Below are 27,811 nucleotides of genomic sequence, written 5' to 3'. Positions count from 1 at the left end.
GTGTGGCTGAGATGTCCTTTTATTCATGTCTTCCAGAAGTTTACTTTTCAAATATGATTTGGCAGTTACAGAGCATAATAGAGTGATAGTTTTTTTTTAAATGTTTTTATTTTTGAGAGAGAGAGAGCATGAGCAGGGGAGGGGCACGGAGAGAGGGAGACACAGAATCTGAAGCAGGCTCCGGGCTCTGAGCTGTCAGCACAGAGCCCAACGCGGGGCTCGAACTCACAGACTGTGAGATCATGACCTGGGCTGAAGTCGGATGCTTAACCAACTGAGCCACCCAGGTGCCCCTAGAGTGGTAGTTTTAATTGAAGTAATCAGCTGTTTTTAGTTTAAAGGAGAATCTAGAAAAAGCAATTAGACATATCTATGGCTTCTGTAGTTATGGTACTTAAGCGAGGTATGTGATTAGGCTGTGCCTCCCTACTGTTTCATTCCTTCTGGTACTCACATGTGGAAATCTGCATTCTTTGATGGGATGTGATAAACTGTGTAAGGGGAAATGTAATTGGAGAAAGGGAAAGTTTAGCCTTGGATGTTTTTTTTTAATTTACTTTGGAAAATTATCGAGCTTTAAACTTGGTATTTACTTTGACCTTCACTATTTAATTACCCATCATAATACGTTCTCTTCTTTTAGATCCAACTTGTGATTAATAGCAGGAAGATAGACTTTAAATGACTTCTGTTTTTTTGTTTTTGTTTCTTTGGTGTCTTTCTGAATTTCTCTGAGGCCAGAGGTATAAATCAAGTCAATTGTATGTTCCTGCGAGAACTTAAAAAAATCCTAGTGTGTGGTGCTTGACTGGCTCAGTCAGTAGAGCATGTGTGACTCTTGAACTCTTGATCTTGGGGTCATGAGTTTGAGCCTCACATTGGGCCTAGAGCCTGTTTAAAAAAATCCTAGTGTGTGTGGGGAATGTCACTGTGAGTGTTTTGGTTTGGTGAATTTTTGCTCATGCTGCTCTCTTTCTTTTGCGGGCTCTTTATTTTTACAAGCTGCTGAATTTACTTTTGAAGCTTTTGAATTTATTTTTTCAGTCTTCTTTGTGCTTTTAAAAAGCAGTAATGCACATCATAAGAAGTTAAGAGTACAAAAGAATGAACTGAAAACTCTTGCCAAGCTCAGACCCCTGCCCTAATTCATCTTTTCAGATCCTTATGTGTTTCCATAACGTCTTATGCCTATATAAGCGCTTATTATGTTGAATCAAATGCAGTTGCCATTTTTATAAGTCAGAATATAGGCAGTTTCGTTTGGTTCAATGTAATGTTCATAAATGTGTGTGTGTGTGTGTGTGTGTGTTAAAATATATTCCTTGTGTGTGTGTTAAAATATATATATTTTAACATAGGAGCATGCTCTACACACTGTTGCACTTTTTTCCACCTAATGCTTAAATCTTGGAGCTTGTTGCATGTCAGTGTATATAGAGATACACCCTTGTTTATGTTCATGGCTCCATAGCCTTTTACAAAATGGATTACTCATGCTTTGGTTAGTTTGTATTAGAATATAAATTATTTCTAGTTAAAAATATTACAGCTCTGTAATGATTATCCTTTTACTTATATTCTGCACTCAGGTACAAGTATATCTGTAGAGAAATTGCTGATTGCTTTTACTTGGATGAAAGAGTTTATATAATTTTAATTCCAGATGATAACTTTTGATATTATAGTGTATGTGTTTATTCAGTTGATGGTTATCAGTCACTGCTTATTTGGCAGTGAATGACCATTACATCTGAATCCTGCTTTTGTCGCTTCGTTGTAAGATCTGTGAACTTGAGGAGGAGTATTACTATTTCTTTGTTGGTCTGGTCAGTCCCTGATAGTGATGACTTATAATAGGGAATGAAAAAAGTGATAATCCTTTTATGTCTTGCAAAGTCCTTACATATATTGTGATTTGAGAGAGTCAATAAATAGCATCCCCTGTTCCTCCCAAGTCCAGAATCAGTTAAGAGATGGAAACAGAAGACAGGCAAATGGTGATCCAGTCTTACCTCTAATGCTGATCCAGTTTTTAGAGAACAGAGCTTTATCAGGATAGTCTCATAGCTAAGTGACTTATTCATCCATGATCACAGACAGAACTGGCTACAGCGACCTTTATGAACTTTAAGCTTGGAGGAAAAGGGAATCTGGTGTTATGATGGTGTTCAGTAGAAGATTCCAAAGAGAAAAAGAAGAGGCTACGCCACTATGATTTGTGCCCCTCCCCCTCCACTAGGTAGTTATTATTCATCCTCCGGGGAAAAGTTAGGGGTGGGGAAGGAGATAGCTCAGAAATGGTTCATCTAGCAAATCCACATGGAAGCTAGAGGAGGGGACAATACGTATTCATTCCTAACATTTTAAGGCAAAATGTAGTACGTCATATATGAAGAAATAGGTGAAGGGGCTGGAGAGAGAACACTTTGCCATGTAACAGGTATTCAGTTGGATCATCTAGGCTAGAACTCTCTCTTACCTTACCCTGTGTTCAGTACTCTCACCATGTCACACAGTCTTTAAGAGTAAGTAGCCATTTGCATTTCTTGTTTCCTGTTTTCAGAGATGTATTGTTCAGGGTATTGCTGTTCCTAAAGGCATACCTGCTCTCCAGAGTGTTTAGGTTTCAGGCTGTACTGGGTTGGATGAGCAGTAACCCCATGTAATTTACTATGCCCAGTTTGTTTTAGTAGGAGGATGTGGTCATGTGCTAGTAAATGTGAAAATGTTAGTGTTTTTATATATTTATATACACAGGCACTAATGAATATAGTATTTACAACGTGATTGTAATATAGTACTATGGTTGTAGTATTGTATATTATATTAATTATAATAACAGTAACATTCAACATTGATTCAGCCAGTATGATGGGAGTTCTGCTTTTAGCTCTGTCAGAAATGGGCAAAAACGGACATAGTTCCCACTGTATTCTAGACGGTGGGCCAATGGTGGGAGGGAGGATGTTGTATTCATGTTATTAGTAGTGTGCCGGGTGGCCTGAATACAGAGGAGGAGGGGAGTGGTGGTCAGGGGCGAGACCAGGGAGGGTCTTGTAGGCTTCATTAAGACTGTTGGCCTTTAAGAACATCAAGAAGTGAGTAAAAGATTTTAAATTGAGGGGAGATGGCACGATTAATACCTTAAAAAGATCAGTCTAGTTGTAGTGAGGAGAATGGGTTTGGAGGGGATGCAGAAAGAATGTGGGTTAGGAGGCTATTGCAGTACTCTAGGCCAGAGATGATGGTAGCTTGGAGCAGGGTAATGGTAGTGGAAATGGAGAAGCGGAAGGATTTGACATACTTTGAAAGTAGAAGGGACAGAGGTTGCTTATGGTTTGGTGTTTGGAACTATTATGAAGTTTCTGCCTTCAGCCACTTCATAGATTATAGGCTTACTCTGTAATACTGAGCTCACTAGAAGAGATACATTTGTAGGAAATAGAACTTGACTTCACTCTTGGACATTCTGATTTAAAGTGTCCTTGAAGGATTCCAGTTGGAATGTCACATCGGCAATGAGTTAGGTGGGTCTGCCACTCCAGGGAGAGGTTTGGGCAGGAGACAAATACTGGGATAGTTAACCTAGATGATTTGAAGTTGTAGATGTGGGTGAGGTTGCTTGGGGAGACGGTTCTCAACTTTTATTGCGCCCTGGAATTGAGCTTGGAAGAAATACCCCCAACCCAGAGATTTTTGATTAATTGGGCTTCTAGCAGCACCCCCCATATAGTACTCATGTGTAACCAAGGCTGAGACCCACTGGTCTAGAGTGAGGATGAGCTGAGAACTAGGACTGAGCCTTGAGGGACACAAATAGTGGCCAACTAAGGGAAGATGAACCTGCGTGGAGACTGTTAAGAGGTAGCCAGAGAGGTAAGAGGAAAACTGGAAGCGTGATGTCATGAAAGCAAGAGGGAGAGAGTGGCCAGTAGTGCCTGTTGCTGAGAAGCCAAACGGAATTTAGATTGAGCAATATGAACATCTTCTAGTTCCCATAGGGAGATCTGTCTGTGGGAAGCTTGGAATGGATGCTGGGTTGGAGTGGGTTGAGATAAGAGGAAATGTAACAGTATAGGCAGCTGTTAAAAGTATCTAGGGAGAGAAGTAATGAGACGAGATATGCCATTCTGTCATGATGTGTTTGGTTGCAAATAGTACAAAACCCAGTTTAAATGGTGAAGAAAACTTAACCTCGTTCAAAAAATCCAGAAGAACGTGGCTCTAGGGTTGTGTATTTAGTTGCTCAACAATGTCCTCAAAGACCTAGGATTTTTTTAGCCCCACTATGTGACTTGGACCTTAGTCTGGCTACTGTATTTCAGACGTTAAACTGGACATTCTAGTCTCCAGCAAAAGAATGGCTCATGCAATCTTCAGAAAAAAGAAAAGTACACATACTGCGAAGCATATGATTCATAAGTATATAGGTTGAATTTTCAGGAACCTTACATGTGTAAGGTCCCGGCACCTTACATGGGTAAGATCGGCACCCAGATCACAGCCCCAGAAGTCTGCTTTTTTCCTCTTCCCAGTCTGCCCACCTCCTCCCCCAGGATAACTACTATCCCAGCTTCCAACGCTACGGGTTAGTTTTGCCTGTTTTTGTGCAATGTAAATAATCATATGGTATGTGCTCTTTTATGTTTGGCATTCAGCATTGTTTTTGAGATCCATATTGTTGCATGTAGTTGTAAAGTGTTCATCTATTGCATGAATATACCACATTTAATCCATTCTAATGTTGATGGGCATTTGGGTAGTTTCTAGTATTTGGCTTTTACAGATAGTATCATTGTGAACATACGTATTCATTTCTGTTGAGAATATAATTAAGGAGTGGAGTTGCTGGGACGAAAGTATGCTTATATGCAGCTTTCCTACATAATTTCCTGTCTGGTTGTATCATTTTATACTCCTGCCAGCAGTATATGAGAGTTTCAGTTCCACGTCCTCACTGACACTTACTATTTTGTGTCATTTCATTTAGACATTCTGATGGGTATGTAATGACACATTGCTGTGATTTTAATTTGCATTTCCTTAAGTTGATCAAGGATATTTAAGTTGAGCATCTTTTCATACGCTTATCGACCATTTGGATATTCTCTTTTGTGAAGTGCCTGTTTGGATATTTTCTTTTCTTTTGAGTTGAATGTCTTATTCATTAGGTTTTAAAAAAATTTATTTTGGATATGAGTCATTGATCAAATATATGTATTACAAATAGCTTCTCACATTCTGTGGCTTGCCTTTTCACTTTTGATGTTTTGTTTTCACAAACAGATGACACTAACTTCAATATAGTGCCATGTATCAGTTTTTTCCTTTATGATAAGCACTTTTTGGGTTCTGTTTATAACCTTTGCTTTCTCTAACATCACCAGAATGTTTTGTTTCTTTCAAAAGCTTGATTTTTTAACTTTCACACTTAGACGTATAGTCCACCTGGAGTTGGTTTTTGTATTTAGTGTGAGGTAGGGTTCAGGATGGACATGGATGTCTAATTGACTCATCACTGTTTCTTAAGAATGTATGTTTTCTCCATGCACGGCAGTGCTCATCTTTGTCAAGTAGATCAGGTGACTATATGTAAGCATCTGTTTCTGATTTGTTTGTACTAATCTGTTGGTCAGGTCATCTGTCTTTAGATAGACTTTTTTTTTTTTTTTAACTGTATATAGTCTGGTAGAAGCTACTGCTATCTGGCAATGTAAGTTACCTAGCTTTATTCTTCCTTGTAATCTCTTTTTAAGAGTGATGAGCCCTCTGAGCTCTCATTGGCCAGCTCTGGGTTATAGGACTACCTCAAAACTAGTCAGTGCAAAGGAGAGTGAGATTGCTGTGATTGGCTTACAATAATTATAATTATCACCCTCGTTTTACATGTGAGAAAGCGGGCCAGAGAGGTTAAGAACTTCCTAAATAATCCCAAATTGAGTTAGCGATTGTACTGAATTTAACTTCCATCTGTGTTTCAGTTTTCAGGCTCTGTCCGCTGCAGCTTAGCTGATGTGTGAAAGATCTGGGAATTATATTTTTGGAGATCAGAAGTCTGGCTGACACGCAAAAATAGTGCAGAAAAACCAGGCAAATAATAACAAGTTTGGCATAGATGTAGATAAGATATGTGCAGGAAATAACTCCAGAAATAAGAAAAGTAGTTATTCCTGGGTAGTTGCGATTGTGACTCTGGGTGACTTTTTCCTTTTGTTTTGCTTTTCTGTATTTTCCAAATTTCCTATAATGGACATATATGGATTTTTAAAAGTTAAAAAATTATTTTAAACTAGGTTATTTTTGGAAAAGTCAAGAAGTACAAATAGATACACAATATATAATGCCTTTATTAAATACATAAAAATGAATATTTATTTTTCTTTTCAGAAATGCACTTGGTGATGGAAAGAGAGCCATTATTCTAAAGAGCAATTGGACAAAGGTAGATTTCTTTTATATTTACATTCAGCAAGTAATGCCATATAATTTTGTGAGAAATCTGTGTACAGGATGTGAATTTATATGTAAAAATGCTGGATAAAATTAATGCAGAGCTCAAGAATGTGAGAGGGAAATCTTCAGTTCCATGATCAGAAAGGATACTTCACACAACAGTGAGGTCCTGCATGTCTGAGGAGGACAGGTAGCCCATAGGAGTGTTGAGGGTCTGGAGGGTACTTGAGTGATTGAGATGTCAGTATCTGCGTTTTCTGGATTGGTCAAAGACCTTCCTATGAAAAATGAAACTTAAAACCTAGAATGAATTATAGGAGACTGTCTTTATGACCTTGAGGTGAGAAAGGATTTCTTAAATAATACACAATGCACAAATCTGGGGTGGGGGAAATCTAGTAAATTTGAATATATCAAACTTAAAAACTACTGTATGTCAAAAGACACCATGAATGAAATCATAGTCTGGGAGAAGATAATTTGTCATATAGATAACATATATAACTGATAGGATTTATGTCCAGAATATGCAAAGAACTACAATAAATAAGAAACCCAGTAGAAAATGGGCCAGCGAAATAGATAGGCACTTTGCAGAAGAGAAATCCTGAATGGACAATAGAAATAAGTTATGTTTTGTTTCCTAGAAATTAAAATTGTACAGTTAGAAAAATGAAACCAAGAGAGCAGAGAGCTTCCAAACAGACCTTCATATACATGAGTAAATAAAACAATGTGGTATTATTAGGTACTTTAGATTGGCAAATTAAAGAGACCCACAGTCCCAAGTGCTGGTGCATGTGTGTACTAACAGGAACCCTCCGTAAACTGGTGGGTGAGAATTGGTTGCAGCCAACTTGGAGAGCACGATCATATGCTTATGCTGTTGTGATTATTTGATTCTAAGTGTGTGTGCCTCACAAACATTCTTGCAATATGTGCACATGGGGAGATATACAGAGTGGTCATTGTGGTGGTGTTTTTAATGGCACAGAACTGCAGATACCTACATATCCATTGATGAAGCAGTGATGGATGTGGTATTTTCACTTGATCCGAGTTGTAACTCTCATCTGATCTGGCCCTCTTCTTAAACACCCATTATGTCACTCCTACCCCTCTCTCCCTTGTTCACTGTGTTGACCTGTTGGTCTCCTCGCTGTTCCTTACATATGCCAGGCACTCCCAGTTTGTACTTGTTCTTCCCTCTGCCTAGAATTAGAATGCCTTTCCCCAGAGTTAGCTCTCTTATTTCCTTTCATTTTTTACTGAAAATTGTCTTCTTAGTGAAAACTTCTGGCTGTACTACTAAAATGGCAAGCCTGCCCCTGCCTAGACATTTGCTGCCCTCTTTCCCTGCTTTACTTTTTTTCTTCTTGGCATTTATCATTATTGAACAACTCTGTGTGTTATTTCAACTGTGCTTACTGTGTGTCCTCCTATACAACGTGAGCTCAATGAGGACAGGTTTTTTTGTTTGTTTGGTTCACTCTTGAATCTAGACTGCCTGACAAGCTGCCTGGCACATAGTAAGCACTTACTAGTAAATAGTAAATATTTGTTGACTTAGTGAATGAACGAACCAAATACTAGTTTGCAGTTGGAATAAGTTAACTGGCTTACCGACATTTATAGATTTAAAAAACAGTGTTGAGGGGTGCCTGTGTGACTCAGTGGGTTAAGCATCTGACGCTTGATTTTGGCTCAGGTCATGGTCTCATGGTTGTGAGATCGAGCCCCACATCAGGCTTTGCGCTGGGCATGGAGCCTGCTTGAGATTCTCATTCTCTCTCTCTCTCTCTCTCTCTCTCTCTCTCTCTCTCCCCCCCCCCCCGCCCCCCGCCCCGCTGGCCTCCCCCCTTCCCCCTCTTGCCCTTGCTCTCTCTGTCTCAAAACATAAAAAATTAAAAAACAGTGTTGAATGAAAAAAAGCAGTAAAAGCATAATGTAGGCCAGAAAGATATCTATCAAACTCATGATAATGTTTGCTTCTGGGCAGTTAGAGAGGGAACAATGAGAGAGGGTCCAAAGAAGATTTCAGCCATATCTGTATGGTTTTATTTCTTTAATTAAAAAAAAATGCAAAACAAATACAACAAAATCTTAGCATTTATTTCTGGGTGTTATATTGATCACTGTATTTTCCTAAATCATAAAAATACCTGACTTTTAAAAAAAATTTTTTTTGAATGTTTATTTTTGAGAGAGAGAGAGAGAGAGAGAGAGAGAGAGAGCATGAGCAGGGGAGGGGCAGAGAGCAAGGAGACACAAGAGTCCAAAGCAGACTCCAGGCTCCGAGCTGTCAGCACAGAGCCCGATGTGGGGTTCAAACTCAAAAGCCATGGGATGATGACCTAAGCCGAAGTCAGCCACTCAACCAACTGAGCCACCCAGGCGCCCCCTGACTTTTTTTTTAAGTGGAGCTTCAGATAAGACACAGAAAGACATGTGTTTCAGACTTCATTCTTGGCTTTTTGTTTTTAAACCAGAGTGAATATAATCATAGAATTTTAGAGTCCCCTAAGTTGTGATTCATGTGGCCAAGGAGTTTGTATCAGAGTCTGGGGACTGTGAAATTCCCCAGGTGGACTTCTGCATCCAAATTTTGGAGTCTGTTTTTAAATGCCTCATTTTACAGATGAAGATATTGAATTCCAGAAAGGCAAAGGGACTTTTGCACGTAAAGACAAAACTGGATTGAGAATCCAGCATTGGATTTGCTTCTGTTTTAGAGTGATCAGTTTGTCGCTATTTTTATTTCCAGTCATTGTTGTACTTGATACAGAAATTTGTTGATCACTGAACCTGCATTTGGCATGTGCTCTGTAAACACTTACAGAATGTATGGATGATAGAATTCTTAACACCGAAACCCAGACCCTGAAGTTGGTTTTCTGGAGTTACCTTTTGCTATTTCAGTCTAGTATCGATTGAAAAAAGAGTACTACAACTTTCTGAATTACGTTGAAGACTGTTACATTATAACAGTTACATTGTAGTGTGTTTATTTCTGGATTAATTTATTGAGCAGAAAATACTTTTTAAAAAAAGACTTTATTTTTTAATTTTTTTTCTATTTATTAAGACTATTTTTTTAGAGCAGATTTGGGTTCACAGCAAAATAAACAGGAAGGTAATTTCCTATAAGTCCACACACATGCATAGCCTTCCCCATTGTCAGCCTCCCCCGTTATCAGCATCCTCCGGCTGACTGGTGCAATTTGAGAATTGATAAATCTACACGGGTACATTATAATCACCCCAAGTCCCTAGTTTCTCTTAGTGTTCATTCCCTAAATGTTAGGCATTCTGTGGATTTGGACATAGGTGTAATGACATTTATCCATCATTATGGTTTATACAGAGTATTTTCACTCTCCCCAGTATCCTCCCGATCTGCCTGTCCATCCTCCTTTCCCTGACCCAGTCCCTGGCAACCGCTGATCCTTTTACTGTCTCCATAGATTTACCTTTTCCAGAACACAGAGTTGGGATCATACAGTATGTAGCTTTTCTCATATTGGCTTCTTTCACTTAATAATACTCCTTTAAGTTTCTGCCATGTCTTTTCATGGCTTGATGATGCTTTTTTTTTAGTGCTGAATAATACTACCTGCCTGGATGCACCAGTTTATTTATCCATTCACCTACTGAAGGACATTTTTGTTGCTTTCAAGTTTTGGCCATTAGGAATAAAGCTGCTGTAAATATCTATGCGCAGGTTTTTTTGCGGACACGTTTTCAGCTCCTTTGGGTAAATGCCAAGGAGTATGATTGCTGGATCACATGACAAGAATGTGTTTAGTTTTTTAAGGAAATGCCAAACTGTTTTTCAAAGTGGCTGTAACCTTTTGCATTCCTACGCCACAAATGAGAGTTCCTGCCTGTCCGTATCCTCAGCATTTGGTGGTGTCAGTGTCCTGAATTTTGGCCTTCCTAATAGGTGTGCAGTGGAATCTCGTTCCAATTTGCATTTCCCTAATGACATCATCTTTTCATGTGCTTATTTGCCACTGTATACCTTCCTGGATGAGGTGTCTGTTAAGATCTTTGGCCCATGTTTAAGTGGGTTTTCTTATGGTTGAATTTTTAAGAGTTCTTTGTATATTCTTGAGTAACAGCCCTTATCAGATGTGTCTTTGCTAAATATTTGCTTCTGGACTGTGGCCTCTCATTTTCTTGACAGCAGTTTTCAGAGAGCAGAAGTTTTTAATTTTAATTAAGTCCAGCTTATCAGTTATTTCTTTCATGATCCATGAAAAAGTTATCACCGTTTTTTGCATTTTACATTTAGGTGTGTGATTCATTTTTAGTTAATTTTTGTGGAGAGTGTAAGGTCTAGATTCATTTTTTTTTTTTTTTTTTTTTTTTTTTGCATGTGGATGTCCCACCATCATTTGTTGAAAAGGCTCTCTTCATTGTATTGCCTTTGTTGCTTCGTCAAAGATCAGTTGACTATAATTATGTGGGTTCATTCATTTTATTTAAATAGGGTTATTTTGTGATGATGGCAAAAATATTTATATAGATGCTAAACACAAATCCTAGTAAGTATTAAAAAAATTTGGTAAGTACAGCTAGGTCATTTTTTCTTTTATTTTACCAGAAAGGAGTGCTCATTGAAGGGTAGCCTAAACTGCAAAAGCAAAGGTAGACTGTACAAGGTGCATTCTGTACTTCTACTTTAGATTAACTATGAGCCTGAGTCTGTTGAGTCATGCCTCTAGGGTATAAACCTGTATAGAAGGTATTCTTTAGATTCTGTGAAGGTGAGCCATTGTTCCCCCTTCTTTCCAGATAGAGAAGACCGGTACAATGTCAACTGTCCTACACATGCTTTCAAGCTTAAGAGAGGGTATATCATTGTATCACAAAGAGTGGGAATGTTTATAGTCAACAGACATTTGTCAGTAATCCCCGTGCATTGTCTTTTGATATTGTCATATAGCATACAAACCAGTAGCCTCACAGATGCCCACAAGAACCTTTTAATATCGAGGGGGTGTATTTTGTGAGTGACCAAACCTAACTCCGATTTGGCCTAAGTAGTTGGTTCATGTAATTGAAAAGTCTAGGGATCAGCTTCAGGCATGGCCTGATCCAGGTCTGCATCCATTTTCTTCCTGTTCTCAGTTTTGCTTTCATGTGTTTTTTTCATTTTCAGTCTTTTTTTCCTCTGTTTTCATTCTGTGTTTCTTTTTGGGTAGTAGCGTCTGTAGTGTCTAATCTGCCCCAGTTTTCATCCCATGTATTTTTCATCTTAAATGCTTTAACTTTGGAGTTTCATTTTGAGTATTTCTTACTTATTTCACATCTTAATATGTTCAGTCTTTTAGCTCCTTAAGCATATAGAATATGTTTATAATAACTGTTCTAATGTTCTTAACTACTAACACTATCACCTGTGTCATTTCTGAGTTATTTTCAGTTGACTTTTTTTTCTCTTCCTTGTAGATCACATTTTCCTTATTTGCATACCTAGTAATTTTTTATTGGACATAAGACATTGTGAATTTTACCTTGTTTGTTACTGATGTTTTTGTGTATCTGTAAATATTTTTGAGGTTTGTTTTAGGATACAGTGAAGTTACTTGGAAACAGTGTAATTCTTCCGAGTCTTGGTTTAAGCTTTGTTAGGTGGGACCATAGTGGTATTTGGTCAAGGGCTATCTTTTTCTTCACAGCTGGGGCAAAATTCTTCTGAGTACTCTACCTGTTGTTCTATGAATTATGATGTTTTCCACTTTGGTTGGTGGAAACAGGAATTATTCCTGGCCCTGTGAGAATGCTGACTGTTGGCTTTCAAGTGGCTCTTTCCTTGATTTGGGTTTTGGGTGGTTGCCTTGCATGCACATACTGACTAGTACTCAGTTGAAGTCTCAATGCAGGTGGACTGTGTGAGGATCTCTGGAGTTCTCTGTGGAGCAGTCTCCTCTCTGGTCTTCTGCCCTGTGAATTTGCACTGCCTTGGCTTTCCTGGACTGCTGGTGCTGTCTCTTGAACTGAGACTGCGGGCCCTGTCTGGGTTCCTTTGCCCTGTGCCATGGCATAGAAATTCCATTCAGCAAGGTGGAGCAGTCATAGGGTTTATTTTGTGTGTTTCTTATGTCTCGAGGATCACTCTCTTTTGATGCTTGGTATTCGACGTCTACAAACCTTTATTCCATATATTTTGTCCTTGTTTGTTTTAGGCAAGAGCATAAATCCAAATCTCTGTTACTGCAGCTTGAGCAGAAGTGGTAGAGCGTAGGCTCTCCTGGCTTCATTTTGAAAAGGACTTTTACCATGTAGTGGGAGCCCCAAACTGATATCCTTAATAGCTGTTAATTCTAGTGCAAAGAGAACCTCTTAATATCTGTATAGAGCACCTGAGGGATGCCTCAGACTGATCCCGATTGAGCCGTGTGCCCACCAGCAGATTGATCCTACAACCTGGAAAACGGTGCATTTCGATTGGCCAGGCTCCTGGATCACAGCTGCACTCTTCCCTGTTTATTGTGGAGATGGAGCGCTAGTCCCAGCCCTGCCATTACAATACAGAGTAGGGACGTGGTGGCACCCGAAAAGAGGGGCTGCTCGGCAGATGGACAACAGGGAGTTTCTATATATGTGCTACACAATGAGGTAGTGTCAAAGAAGAGCAAAGCTTTGTATTGCAATTGGGTTCAGGAAGCTCTGAGATACCTTTAATTTAAGCTTCCTTCACATAACTTCAGCAGCGATACCTGAATAAGCTCCTTTCTCAAATGATAGACATTATAGTAGGTTTTATAGAGTTTGGGAAGAGGACCCAGCAGCAGATGAGGACAGTTGCCGGGGGCAGGGGGAGGGGGGGTGCGGATAAGAGAAAGAAAAGGCGCTTTCTACAAATTTAGCAGGTATGGTTTATAATCTCATAATTTCTAATGCTATGAATTTTTATGCAGTTACCTAAATTTCAAAGTTGGAATATTCCTAGGGGATAGGATTTTGGTTTTGTAGCATATCTGAGAGATCTATCTTCATATGCCTTCTGAGGAAAAGCAGAGTTTAAGCAAATGGAATCAGAATTGGGATCTTTAATCTGAGCCTAAATAGTCTGGCTATAAAAATGCTTCAGAACTCACAGATTGGGTTGGTGCACCAGAGTAGGATTATATATATGCACCGAACCTGCATAAACAAAGGTCCTCATGGTTGTTTACAGCCTGTTTTAGTGAAAAGTTCATCTTTCTTAAAAGGGTCATTTATCTCTGATTTAGTAGTTTCTTATAGAATGAGAATGTTCTTTGTAAAATGTGGAGTAAGGAGGAAAGAGCTGTGGGCCCAGAGTCAATAGGTCAGGATTCTTTGGTTTGCCTCTACACAAATGTGCCATTAGGGCAGTTTCTAGCCTCTTTCACAGGTACGTCAGTTCCCAAGTGGAGATACTGTACCTACAACAGGAGCTCAGTTTGTGAGTAGGTAGAAGAGGGGGTGGTTGAGTTAGCCCCAAGTTTGGTGATACTAGCTTTCTAGATTAAAATGTTCATCCTTGATATAGAAGATTTCCCAGAGTGCGTAAATGGGGCCAGCCAGGACTGTGGTTCTATAGCAAACAAAACAAAACAGGAAGCCCCGATCGTTGGAATTGAGTAGATCTATGGTTTTTGGACCTTTTCTTCAAGCCAAGAACTACACCTAGAGATAAAAAATGAAAAGCTGATTGAGAGAGGTGGATGGAAGGTCTAGCCTAGGTGTACCCCTTATCTGTAGCCATGCTCTCAGAGGGGTTGCAAAACTTCTGTATAAGCTGATTTTCCTTCCAGCTCTAAAATCTGTGTGATTTCCAAAGTGTAGAGAGTGTAATGACTTAGAGACTATTACTGCCTTAAAATATTTTCAAAAAAATTAAGTTACTCCTATGTAATGAATGTTTTTTTGTACTTTATTTGGCACAAAATAATATATTGCATTCTTTACTAGTAAAATATAATAAAGGTTGAATTATTTTCTTTGTGGGCATAAAAATCTCTTAAGCAAAAATACTGATCTCTAGTTAAAATTATTATAAATACTATTCATTACTTTTCATTTTAGCTCATTTAAGTAATTTTATTTCCTGAGAGGTATTAACATTTAAAAAAAATTTTCATTGATAGGGTCCTAATCTAACATTTTAAGTAATTAGTTTTTAAGCAAAATATTTTTCCTTATCTATTTTCTTTAACTTAAGCATATTTTTGAGAAAAAATTAAATTTATCTTTTGGAACAGGGTCATTATCGTTATTGTGCTGCTCTTTCTATGCTGGGGGAATATGACTGGGCCCTGCAAGCAAACATAAAAGCTCAAAAACTCTGTAAAAATGACCCTGAGGGAATCAAGGATCTAATTCAGCAGCATGTAAAGTTACAAAAACAAATAGAAGACCTGCAAGGTATTTCACCTAAGATTCTTTGGTTACGGTCGAATTCCCTTTAAAACTTTTGAAGGTGGGTTTCTTGGATTAATGGAGGACCATAAATCAATTCTCAGGTGATTTGTACTTACTTTGTTTTGCTTTCTTGGTCAAGTCACTTAAGTTTTCCATTTCTATCTGTGTAGAAGTACATTAGTGTTCTATTCCATTAGGTAATTACAAATGATTTGTATCTTTTAGTTGAAACAGACAACAACAAATTATAATTTGTTCTTCTGTAGATTTTGAATAAAGTGAAGCCTTTTGAAATAAAATTGTTTAAAATTTTTTCTTCTATGGTTATAGTTACTTCCTAAAGAAAGAACCCTTCAGTAGAGTTGTTTGATGTTCACACCAAGTGTGTGGCTCATTCTATAGCATGCTGACCACATATGCATATATACATCTGTGTATGGATATGTACACATACCAGAAATCGGCTGTGTGGGCTAGGAATTCAAGATTTTCATTCTCTCGTTTTCTCTCCTAAGTGATTTTGTTTTCTCCAATGCCCGAAATTTCCTTACTCTATACTTTCACCATATAGGTCTTTGCTGTTTTTTCTTCTTTGGGTATTTACTGTCTTAGGAAGCTGAGCTGAGATGTTATCATCCAACTTAACGTGATTGTAAGATTGTGAGCTCCTTGAAGACAGATACCATCTCTGGTTCAGATTTATATACTGCTGCAGCTAGTCAATGATCACATGTAACGGGATGTCAAATCAGGCTGTATAACAATTTGGTGAAGCCATCCTAAAACTAAAAACATCTGGAAATACAAAATTATTCAGGTTTATTTTTCCAGTTCTGTAAATTTGATGCTCTGTCAGCTTAAAGGAAAGTTTAAATCTCTTTAAAGTATGTGTTGCTAATCCTCTGATTACTATGCGTGTGTGTGATTGATTTTTATAGGTCGAACACCAACTAGGAATACAATTAAAGCTTTTTATGAAAGCAGGTGAGTTAACATCTCTCAGGTCTGTAGCTGTTACTTGGGATGGCTTTGCCTTGTAAGTTTAAGAATCACTATGTATGATGCTTTGTAGCTAATGGCAACCACGGTAAAGTTGGGGAGGGGAAGGACCCGGGTTTGTGCCTTAAGATCAGGTGACCCATGAATTGTCACATTTGTTTTGTGGACTGTTTTTACTGAACCATTTCGTATGTATTTATGGGAGATCTGTAGCCTAAGCCTAGGGGAAAAGAGCTGTGTAATATTACTTTCATTTCACTCTACTCGTATGGGAACAGTTTTTGTAGTGACGATCCTGGCAGCAGAGAATAGGGACAGTCTGTACCTTTAAGTCTTAGCTGCTATCCTGGAAACATCTGTCTCCAGCCTCCCAGTATCTTTTGAAAGGCTAAGACACTTTCTGTTAGAAATAAGCAACAGGCAGATTTTAATATGCTCACAAACAAATAGCAGCCTGGGTCCTACGTTTGTTACTGGGCAATTAAAAGAGATTATGCCTTTTCCTCCATGCTTTAGATATCTAAGATATCGAAGCTGTTAAATTTATTTATTTTTTATTTTTTATTTTTAAAACTTTTTTAATGTTTTATTTATTTTTGAGACAGAGAGAGACAGAGCATGAACAGGGGAGGGTCAGAGAGAGAGGGAGACACAGAATCTGAAGCAGGCTCCAGGCTCTGAGCTGTCAGCACAGAGCCCGACGCGGGGCTCGAACCCACGGACCATGAGATCATGACCTGAGCCGAAGTCGGATGCTTAACTGACTGAGCCACCCGGGTGCCCCTAAAGCTGTTAAATTTGAAACAGGGAGACTTACTTGAATATTAGAAACCAGAATATATTATTAAACTGTTCTTAATCTGTTTTGACTTTTCACTACCAAATTGAAAATAACATTTATGTATAAAGCCCAATCTCAGAGGTAGATTCTTTCTAAAACAGTATTACCGTGCTTTCAAGGGAAAAAAGGTGATAGTTGCTAAAACTTGTTTCTTTGAAGGATAACTTTTTTAAAATTCATGCTAATCAGGGGCACCTGGGTGGCTCAGTTGGTTGAGCATCCGACTATGGCTCAGGTCATGATCTTGTGGTTTGTGAGTTTGAGCCCCACATTGGGCTCACTTCACTGTTGTCGACCTGTCAGCACAGAGCCAGTTTCCCATCCTCTGTCTCCTTCTCTGCCCCTCCCCCTCTTGTGCTCTCCCCAAAATAAATAAATATTTTTAAAAATTATTTTAAAAAATGCATACTAATCAGTATAAAAAAATTTAGTATTTCTTTTATTCCCCATTTCAGGGCCTACATACCTAGTTTATCAGCACCTGCATTTAGTACTTCACTTAACTTCGTGGAAACTGAAAAAGATTCCAGAAAAACTAACCACGAAATGGCAAACGGTGGTAATCAGAATCTAAAGGTAGGTTTAGTTAAAAACTAAAATTAAAATTATTTCAAGTTTAGAAAGTCTCATGTTTTTACAATATTTTGGTGATAATGGAAGCTAAATATTTTGGTGATACAAATCCCTTTTTGCCTATTGATACCAAGAGAATGATTTTCTTTTCTTTTTTTTTCATTTTCTTTTTTAGTAAATATTCCAACTACCTCCTTCAACTACATGAAGATGATAGTCACAGTTTCTTTTGAAATCACATTTGTGTGTTTTCAAAAATCTTTTTTTCTAAATTTCATTTTTCCTCTTGGATAAGTTCTTTTTGTATGCTTTTCCTGCTTTACATGTCTCTCAATCAAACAGCCACTTAGGAATGAGTGACAATGGGGTCTGGTGGCCATGTCACCCCACTGCTTACAATGCTTTGGATTTTTCTTTTCCTCCCTTTCCCCTTTTGTATCTACTTGGCCTTTGGCACCACACCAGCCTGCCCACCGGCTTGTGTTGCATTGGGCCTGGGAGGCCTGCCATCCCCATCTCTGCCCGAAATATTTCTGCAGCCTCTGTGGTGCTTCCCAGCAGTGGTCCCCAGGCTTTATTCCCTGCTGTGTGCACCAGCACCCAGGTCTGATGGTTTGTGAGGGCGCCTCTAGGCCTTCCAGTCTGCCTCTGTGATCAGCGTCTATATCTCCATTTTCTTCTGAACAGTAGTATATTAAAAATTCAGCAGGTATCACCAAGTACACATTCATATTTCTTTCTAGGATTTGAGAGGAAAAAAGGAAAATAGTGTTTTGGAGTAGGTGGCTAGGAGGCATTGAAGGGAGCTTTGCCAAGTCCCTGTATAGTCCTTTTATTGTTAATAATGAATATCTCAGAAGCTGTACTCAGGGAAAGAAGCATAAGGAAAGATATGATAGTATTTATTAAGTACACTTATTGAACAGACTTGTTAGGCATCATGCCAGGTGTTGGAAATAGAATGGTCTTCTTGTTTGTTTATTCATTTAGGCCTAATAACCAGCTGGTTATTTTAGGCACTTGGGTAAATTCTGTTCTATTTTATTATTTAGCTATTGAATTCTTTATGGCTGTATTTTTTTTTTTTTTTAATCTCACTAATTTTATTTTCATGGCTAGGTGGTAGATGAAGCTTTGAAGGTAGATGATTGTGACTGTCATCCTGAATTTCTACCACCATCAAGTAAGTTTTTTCCTTATTTGTTGCTGAATTAATGTAGCGTTCCTAAACTTCCATGGCCCAACATTTGTACAAGCCTCACTTGTATTTGCTTTTGTTCTTTTCTACTTTATAATATTTCTATGTTAAGAAAACATTGAATATTTACTTGAAGTCAATGCTCAGTATTTTCATATATTTAATAAATTTAATTTTGGAAATTCATATAAGAAGCACAGAAAGGAAGGATAAAACTCTTCTTCATCTGCTACCTAATTCCTATTAGGCCGGTAGTGTCTTTCAACTTTAATTAACCACCACCACCCCCCAACCCAGGGGGCTTTTTAGACTTTTTTTTTCCTATTTGCCCTCCTGCCACGGATACTGTTTATCTTTTTATGTCCTGTATGTACATCTGTGCTTTATATATATAAAAAAATTTTTCTCATCTCCTAATAACTAATTTTCACCCTGTTAGGAGTGATGCTGAGAATGGATGCTTTAGGCTTATTTTATTTTATTATTTTAACTTGCATGTGCTTAATGTATATGTTTATTTATGCATCTAGTAAATACACATACACCCAACAGGACTCCATTTACTCGACATCATTGGGAAATGATGGGTCCAGAGAAGCAAACATTGATGCTTCACTTATTTCTCAGTCTCCCTTTATATGACCAGATTTTGTTGAAAATTATTATACAGTAGATCATATGCTTCCCTGCCTTTTAAAATAGAGCTTAGGAAAATACAGATATTCTTGATGATGCAAGGTTGCTTGTTAGATACAGATTTTGTCTCAGACTTTCATGTGCTCCTTCCAGAATTATTGTGGTGAGATTAGTGACGTAGTTAGTGATCCTGCTGCCCTCTTTTCCTTTTTCTTGTTTGTTAGTTCATTTGTTTTCTGCTTCTGGCAGCCATTTCTGTCTTTTTTCCCTGCAGTTCTGTCTTTTCTTAGACTCTGGTGCCATATACCCAGCTATTTACCATTAGCCATTCCCATTTGGTTAGCTCATTGGAGAATGATAAAGAGGGCGACTCAGGTGATTATCTTACCTGATGTGACTCTAATAGTGCATGAAAAATCTTTGAGGACAAAACTTTTCTTTTGGAAAACACCTTTTAATTTATTGATGTTTCTTAGGCTGTTATTATCAGCACATTTTTAAGTAAATAATTTAAATACCACCTTCAGCATCTGTATTCAGTCAAAGAAATTGAGGTCCTAGTTAAGCCTACATAGATTTGCCCTAAATCGGACAGCAGGAATCAAACTAGAACTCTTCTGCCTTTCTGGAAGCCTCTCTTGTTTTCTGAGGCCACTCAAACCACTTCGGCTCTCATCCCCTCCTTAATTCATAGGTTCTGACTTGCCTCTGCTGTCTCTCCCCAAAGCTCCCATCACATACACCCTGTCCGTATTGCCGTGCTCTCTTCCACACAACTTTGTGCATTTGCCTCCCTGCTCCGAAGTACATAGTGGTTCCTACTCTCCAGCCTGTGAGTCAAAGTCTGGACTCACACAGCTCGAGTATCGGAAGCAAAGGACCTGTGATCGCTCACTCCAGCCAGCCTTCGCAGCCCCTTTCCAACCTTCTCTTCTTATCCAACTCCCCAGATCACACAGGTTTACTTAGTGTCTCTTAAAGTGAATGTCATTCTTGAGTTTGGCCCATCCTATCCAAATCCTGCTTGCTTCTTAAAGCTAAATATGAATGCTGCATTCCCACTAACACTTTTCCCAGACACTCAACCTGAAGTGATTTCCACTTCTATGAGTTATAAGACCAGTTAACATGGAATTAATATGTCAATAGCAACATGCCATATCTTCTTTTCTAAAAGTGATTGTCGTGTAATCCTGGTGACTGTCTTTTCTTCCCATCTGATTGTAAACTACCTGAGAAGAGGAACTGTGGCCTTTATCTCTCTGTATCTACTGTAGGCCTAAATAATATCATTGTAATTTATGTTCACAATAATTTTATAGCATATACAGACAAACATTATAGCTGTTTCTTTACTTGTTTGTAGTTTCACTCACATAAAACATTGCTTGCTTTGCTTTCTTATTCCAATGTACATAGTTTTAGTTGATTTGCTTTCAGGCTTGTTGATTGTTGTGTACAGATTTCGGGAACAAATACTTTGTATTCACAGGTCAGCCTCCAAAATATAAAGGAAAACAAAAATCTCGAAACAATGAATTGGAGAAGTTCAGGTATGTTGTTTATCTAGGTTTTTTTCCCCCTTAAATATCCTCCTCTTAAGAAAAAAGAAAAAGGGGAGGGGAGTATGTCTCTTTCAAGTAGTAGCTATGATGAGTACTAAAATTCCTTTCAAATATCAAAGGCATGTCTTTAGGAGAGTGCCATATTTGGCTAAAATATTATTAATTCTGAATGTTAGTAATGTCTGAAAGGCATATAATATGAGATATAGCAGTGTTAATTCTTAGAAATCTCAAAATACATGCTCATGAGAAGAAAAAAGAAGTATGAAGTGAAAATTACCCCTTCTCCCTGCTCACCTTATTTCACCTTTCCCACAATTGCTTCTCTTGTGGCTTCCTTTAGGTACTCACTGTTAACAAGTTCTTGGCCACCTGAAGCTTACTCTGCATATACAGGCATGGGTGTGTCTATATTCAGGGGCCCTTTTAAGCAGCTGTCATTAGAGGAAAGTGTTCACTAATAAAGTGACTACATATAAAGTGAGTTCTACCAAACATCCCCTTCCCGGAATTAACAATAGGAACTCTTGCCACCTATCTTTACAATTAACCCACCATTGCCTGCAAAGATACAGATTGATTGCAGAGTGAGTGAACTTGTAAATCTTGCAATGGATACAGAAGTTCATGAAGTCAGTGAAAATGATGCTGGAGACCCTGCAAAAGCATTTCTGCCAAAGGTACACCAGCTGTTGGCTTTCTCTTCATTTAAGGCTGATTCCTTGACAGATGTCTCAAGAAGGATTTGAATATCAAAGCAAGAGAATCTTTTCTATTGGCTCAATCTCTGTTGAGCTAATAGAGAAATTAGTAAAGCCCCATTAAAAAAAGGTGATCATTTTTTAATGCTGCTACAAAATTTAATTTAAAGCAAGGGCATAGATACTATGTTATTCTCTTATTCTGTAAGAAAATCCTGAGTCCTCCCTCCCCCCTTCCCCAACCCTCAAAAGAAACCAAAAACATACAGGGACATTCTTTGAATGCATGGTTATAATTTAAACTGTTCTGCTAAAGATAAAATGTTTTTTTTTTTATAGTTTGTTTTTGTTTTCAAATTGAAGTCTTCTTGTTTGATTATGTCCATTTCATGGGGTTATTTAATGATTAAGTAGGATAGCCACATGAAACATTTAGAGCCCTGGAACATGGTAAATGCTCAGTTTACCTTAACTATCATTATTGTTATTACCATCATTTTCATTGTTGTTAAGACCATTCTGGCCTATATCTTGCTTTTTTATCTCTTTCAAATATCTTGCATATCTTCACACATCAGATCATGGAGATCTACATCCTTCATTTTTATGGCTGCAGGATATTTCACAGTATAGATGTCTATTTGAAGAAGAAATTTCTAGAGTGGAATTGCTTTGTCATAGGGAATGTGTAATTTTAACTTAGATAGATACTGCCAAATTGTCCTAGAAAATGAGTACTGTTCAGCATTCCTACTGAGCTGTGGGAGGGTGTGTGTGTGTATGTGTGTGTGTGTGTGTGTATATGTATATGTGTATATATATATAGTCTTTGTCCTCCGTTCTTGGCTTAGAGCACCTAGGATCCTTGGAACTTTTGGAGTGAAAAGAGTATCTTTCGTTATTCCTAACAGGCTCCTCTCTACCTTACCTGAGTTTAAACTGAGATGACTTAAGGCTGGGCCCCTACCTGCAGGATTGGGGTTGGTCATGAGAAAGAGCAAGAATGTGATTGGAGGGTTGGAACTCTCTGCTCTACCCCCTGATCTCCAAGAAGGGGATGAGAGTGGGAAATTGAGTTCAGTCACCAATGACTAGTAATATAATCATTCATACTTATGTAATAATAGCCTTAATAGAAGCCTTTAAAACCACTGGGGCTCAGGGAGCTTCTTCTGGGTTGCTGAATACATGGAGATGCTGAGAAGGTGGCATGGGGTGGCGTACCTTCCTGTGCATCTCTTCTGTTGGCCATTGTGAGTTACAGCCTTTGTGATAAGCTAGTAATGATAAGTAAAGCACTTTTCTGAGTTCTGTGAGTCATTCTAGGGAATTGTTGAAGCTGAGGGAGGGTCACAGAAACCTCTTGAGTTTGTAATCTGCCAGGCAGTAGAGGGTAGCCTGAGCGCCTCCTTGTGGCTGACAGTATGGGGAAGGGCATCGTGTCTGAAGTGGGATCAGTTTTGTGGGACTGAGCCTTTGACCTGTGGGGCCTGTGTTAACTCCAGAGTTTGTGTCAAAATGGAATTGAATTACTGAACACTCCGTGTTGGAGAATTGGTATGGAAAAATGACAACTATTTAGTGTCAGAAAACACTATCCAGAGTACCTGAATCTTCTTTACCCTCAGCAGCATTTGAAATCAGACTTTCTGAAACAGTTGTCATATTATTAGATTTTCCTATGAGATGAAACATCTTTACAATGTTTAATGGGCACATTTCTTGTTTCAAGCTGTGTTGTTATTGACGACTATAGATTTGTAATAACTTTTGATGATCATAAATCCCCCCAATTTCTTTTTTTTTTTAAGTTCTCACATGTCATCTTTATAATCAATTCTTCTGGTCCCCCTCCACCTCCAGTTTTATAGGGATTTTATTGAGATGTCATTGTATTTAGAGATTAATTTGGGGAGAATTGCCCTCTTGGTAATAATATTTCTATGTAGGAATTTGTGACTTTCCATTTATTCAGTGTTTGAAATGACCTTCACATGGAGATGAGAAGGATAGGATAGGGAATATAATCAATAATGCTGTAATCATGTTGTATGGTGACAAGTGGTAAGCACACTTACCGTGGTGAGCATTGTGTAATGTATAGAATTGTTAAATCACCATGTTGTATGCCTGAAACTAATATAACATTGTATATCACTTTTACTTCAGTTTTTAAAAAATGACTTTTAGTAAATACTCTTTTCTTTCTACAAGCAGGAGTGTTTTATTTTAAAATAACTCAAAACACTTTTCTCTTTTAGTTCTACTTCACAGGGGAGTTTACCAGTAGATTTGAAAAACATCTTGGAAAAACAGTTTTCTAAGTCTTCCAGAGCTGCACACCAGGTAAAGGAAAAGGCTTATTTCTATTTTAAAAAAGCAAAGTCTTTGAACAAAATATTTTCGTATAAATTAAGTCTAACGTACATCTCTAAGATTTATTTTTTATAATTTAAGTTATGGACATACAATTTTCTATATGACTGCTAAGAAACAAAACTATCACTAATTTAGATATTAACTTGCTAAAGCAGATTTTTTTTAATGTTTATTTATTTTGGGAGAGAGAGCAAAGGGGAGGGACAGAATCAAGCAGGCACCGTGCTGTCAGCACAGAGTCCGACACAGGGTTCGACCTCATGAACTATGAGATTATGACCTGAGCCAAAATCAAAAGTCTGATACTTAACTGACTGAGCCACTCAGGCACCCAAACTTGATAATTACTTTAACCAGAAATTGTCAACTAATGGTTGACACTGAAAAATTGTTTGGTTCCCAAAGATTTAAAGATTTGGGATTCTTTGCTTTCCAAAGTTTTAACTTTTAAGATAATATTTTAAGATTTAAATTATTTTGAAAGGTTTAAGTGCTTGCAGTTTTATTATGCCTACCTGAAAGCTGTCAAAGAGCGAACTTTTTATTCGTTGAATGATTTAACCATAATCAGATAACTTTATGTATAAAATTCTTTCTATGGTATTTAGTAAGTAATTTTAAAATATACATTAAGATGGGGCCCCTGGGTGGCTCATTCGGTTAAGTGTCCGACTTTGGCTCGGGTCATGATCTCATAGTTCATGAGTTCAAGCCTTGCATTGAGCTCTGTGCTGACAGCTTGGAGCCTGGAGACTGTTCCAGATTCTGTGTTTCCCTCTCTGTCTCTCTGCCCTTCCCCCACTCGCACTCTGTCTCTCTCTCTCTCAAAAATAAACACTTTTAAGAAATTTAAAAAATAATAAAAAAATAAACATTAAGGGGGAAAAATGAATAGGCAGAACACAGAGGATTTTTAGGGCAGTGAGAATTTTCTGTATGATATCATAATGATAGTTATATGTCCTTATACATTTGTCCAAACCCATAGAATGTACAACATGAGGAGTGTATCCTGTGGTAAACTATAGACTTTGGGTGATTAAGATGTGTGAGTGTAGTTCGTGTTTGGTGAAAAATATACTATTCTGAGTTAAAGAAGATATGGTATACATACAGTGGAGTATTCTTAAAAAAAGCATAAAATCTTGCCATTCTTAAAACATGGATGGACCTAGACCAGATTTCATTAAGTGAAAAAGAGAAAGTTAAATACCGTGTGATTTCACTTCTGTGTGGAATCTAAAAACAAAACAAGTGAACAAACACACACTCAACATACAAAAACAGAAACAGTCCCATAAATCCGGAGAAGAAACTGGTGGTTGCCAGAGGGGAGAGGGTGGGAGGATGGGTGAACTATGTGAAGGGGATTAAGAAGTTCAAACTACCAGTTATGAAATAAATAACCATGTGATGAAAAGTATAGCATAGAGAATATAATCAATAATATTGTAATAACTGGATTGTGACAGATGGTAACTACACTTATTGTGGTGAGCACTGCATAATGTTAAGCATTGTGGAATCACTGTGTTGTATCCCTGAATTTAGTATAACATATGCTTATTATACTTCAATAAAAAAATAGATATGTAAAATACACCATTCTGATGAGTGATAGTAGGGTGTACATTTGAGGAGGCAAGGGGTATAATGGACATTTCTGTACCTCCTCAGTTTTGTTGTAAACCTAAAACTAAGAGAAAAAGTCTTCTAAAAAAATGCAAGGGGTATAGCTAAAAGATAACTTTGAAGGAAATTTATCAAGCTAAACGTATGTATGAAAAGAACAAAAACTTTTATTTATTTTTTTTTTAATTTTTTTTTTTTAAGTTTATTTTTGAGACAGAGAGAGACACAGCATGAACGGGGGAGGGGCAGAGAGAGAGGGAGACACAGAATCGGAAGCAAGCTCCAGGCTCTGAGCCATCAGCCCAGAGCCCAACGCGGGGCTCGAACTCGCGGACCGCGAGATCGTGACCTGAGCTGAAGTCGGACGCTTAACCGACTGAGCCACCCAGGCACCCCCAAAAACTTTTAAATTAATGAAGCAGTTATTCCAGGAGCTAGGAAAAAAGAAAGACAGCAAATAAACCCAAAGAAAGGAGAAGGAAGGAAATAATAAAGATTGAAGTAGAAAATAATGAAATGTGGCACAAAAACAGACACATAGACCAATGGAATAGAATAGAAACCCCAGAAATAGACCCACAAACGTATGGCCAACTCATCTTTGACAAAACAGGAAAGAACATCCAATGGAAAAAAGACAGTCTCTTTAACAAATGGTGCTGGGAGAACTGGACAGCAACATGCAGAAGGTTGAAACTAGACCACTTTCTCACACCATTCACAACTCAAAATGGATAAAGGACCTGAATGTGAGACAGGAAACCATCAAAACCTTAGAGGAGAAAGCAGGAAAAGACCTCTCTGACCTCAGCCGTAGCAATCTCTTACTCGACACATCCCCAAAGGCAAGGGAATTAAAAGCAAAAGTGAATTACTGGGACCTCATGAAGATAAAAAGCTTCTGCACAGCAAAGGAAACAACCAACAAAACTAAAAGGCAACCAACGGAATGGGAAAAGATATTTGCAAATGACATATCGGACAAAGGGCTAGTATCCAAAATCTATAAAGAGCTCACCAAACTCCACACCTGAAAAACAAATAACCCAGTGAAGAAATGGGCAGAAAACATGAATAGACACTTCTCTAAAGAAGACATCCGGATGGCCAACAGGCACATGAAAAGATGCTCAACGTCGCTCCTTATCAGGGAAATACAAATCAAAACCACACTCGGATATCACCTCACGCCAGTCAGAGTGGCCAAAATGAACAAATCAGGAGACTATAGATGCTGGAGAGGATGTGGAGAAACGGGAACCCTCTTGCACTGTTGGTGGGAATGCAAACTGGTGCAGCCACTCTGGAAAGCAGTGTGGAGGTTCCTCAGAAAATTAAAAATAGACCTACCCTATGACCCAGCAATAGCACTGCTAGGAATTTATCCAAGGTATACAGGAGTACTGATGCATAGGGGCACTTGTACCCCAATGTTTATAGCAGCACTCTCAACAATAGCCAAATTATGGAAAGAGCCTAAATGTCCATCAACTGATGAATAGATAAAGAAATTGTGGTTTATATACACAATGGAATACTACGTGGCAATGAGAAAAAATGAAATATGGCCTTTTGTAGCAACGTGGATGGAACTGGAGAGTGTGATGCTAAGTGAAATAAGCCATACAGAGAAAGACAGATACCATATGTTTTCACTCTTATGTGGATCCTGAGAAACGTAACAGAAACCCATGGGGGAGGGGAAGGAAAAAAAAAAAAAAAAGAGGTTAGAGTGGGAGAGAGCCAAAGCATAAGAGACTCTTAAAAACTGAGAACAAACTGAGGGTTGATGGGGGGTGGGAGGGAGGGGAGGGTGGGTGATGGGTATTGAGGAGGGCACCTTTTGGGGTGAGCACTGGGTGTTGTATGGAAACCAATTTGACAATAAATTTCATATAAAAAAAAAAAAGAATGAAATGGAAAGACATGTAATGGAAGGATTCACAGAGATAACCATAGATTCTTTGTCAGTATAAATAAAATTTATACACTGGTATTGAAACTGATTAAGGAAGAAGAAAAGAAGACATCATAAGACAATTTCAAGAATGAGCAAGGATACATTACTACAGATCCTTGAATATTACAAATACATCAAAATACTATTATAAATGACATCATACCAAGAAATTTGAAAGCGTATATAGATGAAATGGATAAATTCCTAGAAAAATCCCAACTTACAAAAACTGATTCAAGAAGAGATAAAAACCTTGATGCAATCCAGAATTCATGAAACCTTGGCCGGTGACTATTCCAGTTACTGAACACTTACACATTATGTAGTACTAAATGAAAGATGATCTTTTTTGGGTAAATGTGATTCATATGCATCTGCTCTGGTCATCCAGTTCTTTATGTAGACATAGTTTTATTTCTTCTAAAATAGAATATTGGATTTAAATTTCACTCTTAAAAATGTGTATTAACATGGAATATA

General features: G+C 38.0%; 1 protein-coding gene across 8 annotated transcripts in view; it reads left to right on the top strand.

Moving 5' to 3' along the window:
• Window positions 1-27,811, top strand: part of TTC3 (tetratricopeptide repeat domain 3) — a 126,324-nt gene that overhangs the window by 28,109 nt on the left and 70,404 nt on the right. For all 8 annotated transcript variants that reach the window (XM_042954454.1, XM_042954453.1, XM_042954456.1 and 5 more), the window contains 7 exons: window positions 6,388-6,442; window positions 14,688-14,850; window positions 15,786-15,831; window positions 17,143-17,263; window positions 18,380-18,443; window positions 20,587-20,647; window positions 23,622-23,706. In XM_042954454.1, the coding sequence (XP_042810388.1) occupies window positions 6,388-6,442; window positions 14,688-14,850; window positions 15,786-15,831; window positions 17,143-17,263; window positions 18,380-18,443; window positions 20,587-20,647; window positions 23,622-23,706 (595 nt within the window). The remainder of the gene's footprint in view (window positions 1-6,387; window positions 6,443-14,687; window positions 14,851-15,785; window positions 15,832-17,142; window positions 17,264-18,379; window positions 18,444-20,586; window positions 20,648-23,621; window positions 23,707-27,811) is intronic.

Source organism: Panthera leo, chromosome C2 (genome assembly GCF_018350215.1).
Source record: "Panthera leo isolate Ple1 chromosome C2, P.leo_Ple1_pat1.1, whole genome shotgun sequence".
Classification (NCBI taxonomy): Eukaryota; Metazoa; Chordata; class Mammalia; order Carnivora; family Felidae; genus Panthera; species Panthera leo.
The sequence above is the reverse complement of the archived record's forward strand: the minus strand, read 5'-3'. Positions and strand labels throughout refer to the sequence as shown.